This window comes from Diaphorina citri, unplaced genomic scaffold (genome assembly GCF_000475195.1).
Source record: "Diaphorina citri unplaced genomic scaffold, Diaci psyllid genome assembly version 1.1 scaffold13647, whole genome shotgun sequence".
Classification (NCBI taxonomy): Eukaryota; Metazoa; Arthropoda; class Insecta; order Hemiptera; family Psyllidae; genus Diaphorina; species Diaphorina citri.
This window is the reverse complement of record NW_007391014.1, coordinates 1-1,321: the sequence shown is the minus strand read 5'-3', so window position 1 is coordinate 1,321 and position 1,321 is coordinate 1. Positions and strand designations below refer to the sequence as shown.

At 33.5% G+C, this 1,321-nt stretch overlaps 1 protein-coding gene across 1 annotated transcript; it reads left to right on the top strand.

The window, feature by feature from the left end:
- Window positions 1–106: 106 nt before the first annotated feature.
- Window positions 107–1,051, top strand: LOC103522992 (parafibromin-like; the record flags this gene model as incomplete). The annotated part of the gene is made up of 2 exons (XM_008488072.3): window positions 107–371; window positions 946–1,051. Coding segments are annotated over exons 1-2 (237 nt in total), but the record flags the coding sequence as incomplete, so codon positions are not given.
- Window positions 1,052–1,321: the final 270 nt, after the last annotated feature.

The following is a 1,321-nucleotide window of genomic DNA, read 5'->3' as shown; positions in this document are numbered from 1 at the left end:
TTTAGGTATCGTGTATAAAGGGCTTACATAAATCGAGCTGATCCGGTAATCCGGCAGTTGCTATGTTCACAGTAGAATAAAAAAAATCAAAACACTCGTTTTGTTGATTTGTGGATTTGGTTAATTTTTTGCTGTGAGAAATTTAAGAAATGATTGATCAAGTATTTTTTTACCTATAATATCAGTAATAAAATCCCATTTTCCAAGTATTTTTTAGTATAGAAGGCTTGACACATCACCATGGCCGATCCTCTTAGTTTGCTCCGACAGTACAACATAAATAAGAAAGAAATTATAGAACGGGAGAACCAAATCATATTTGGAGAATTTTCATGGCCAAAAGATGTTAACACCAACTATTTGCATTACCAGTAAGTATCCAACATAATCAACATATTGCAGTAAAATAGCTGATCTATAAAGACCATCATTGTTGTAGGTAAATGCTCAGGGGTGGTGTTTTCTGTCTTGGTGGTTTGATTGATAAAATAGCAATCTGGCTTGTTCTGGCCGAGAGAGCTATGCTCCTGTTCTCTAGGTATATTTCACTAATATTTCCCATGGCTCTACAACGTTGAAAACTCTAGACAGAATCATGGTAGGCCATTAGTACCAGTAAGGTAATACTTGTTTCTTTATTTGGTTAGGAAAGGATTTGTCTCTACTAATATTTGAATTAAAAACTTTCCCTTTTTTTAAACTACACTCTAAACAGGTACTTGTGCAGAAGTCACATCCATGGAATATTGCTACCAAAGGAACTGGCACAAACAAGCAGTGACCAGTGTTATTATAGGGTTAGGTTAAATGCAAGAAGGAGTTTTTACAATTAGAGCAGTGATTAGCGTTATTATAGGGTTAGGTTAAATTCAAAAAGGAGCTTTTCTTTTCCACGGACGTGACTTCTGCATAATTACCAAACATTTTTATTTTTGTTTTTCTCAGGTCTTCCAGAGAAGGTGCAGTGAAGAAATACTACACTCTAGAATGTCTTCTATTTTTTCTCAAAAATATTGGACTGAATCACACAGCCTATGTCAGAAAAGCTGCTGTAAGTATGGAGCTTCCCATTTAATGGTGGTTCCATTAGATACAATTCACTAGTCTCTCAAAAATACAAAAACTTTACTTAGATGGTGTTTAAAAAAGAAAAAAAAAATACTGCATTTAATCATCCAAAAGTAATGGACCAAGGGGACAATCCACTTTAACCTTTTTTTTTATCTGATTGGTTCCCAGTTGGCAGTAATGAAAAGATATTAGCTCCTCTTTTAATATTATTATTTAAATTTAAAGTGTAGATATTCATTTAAATTATTAT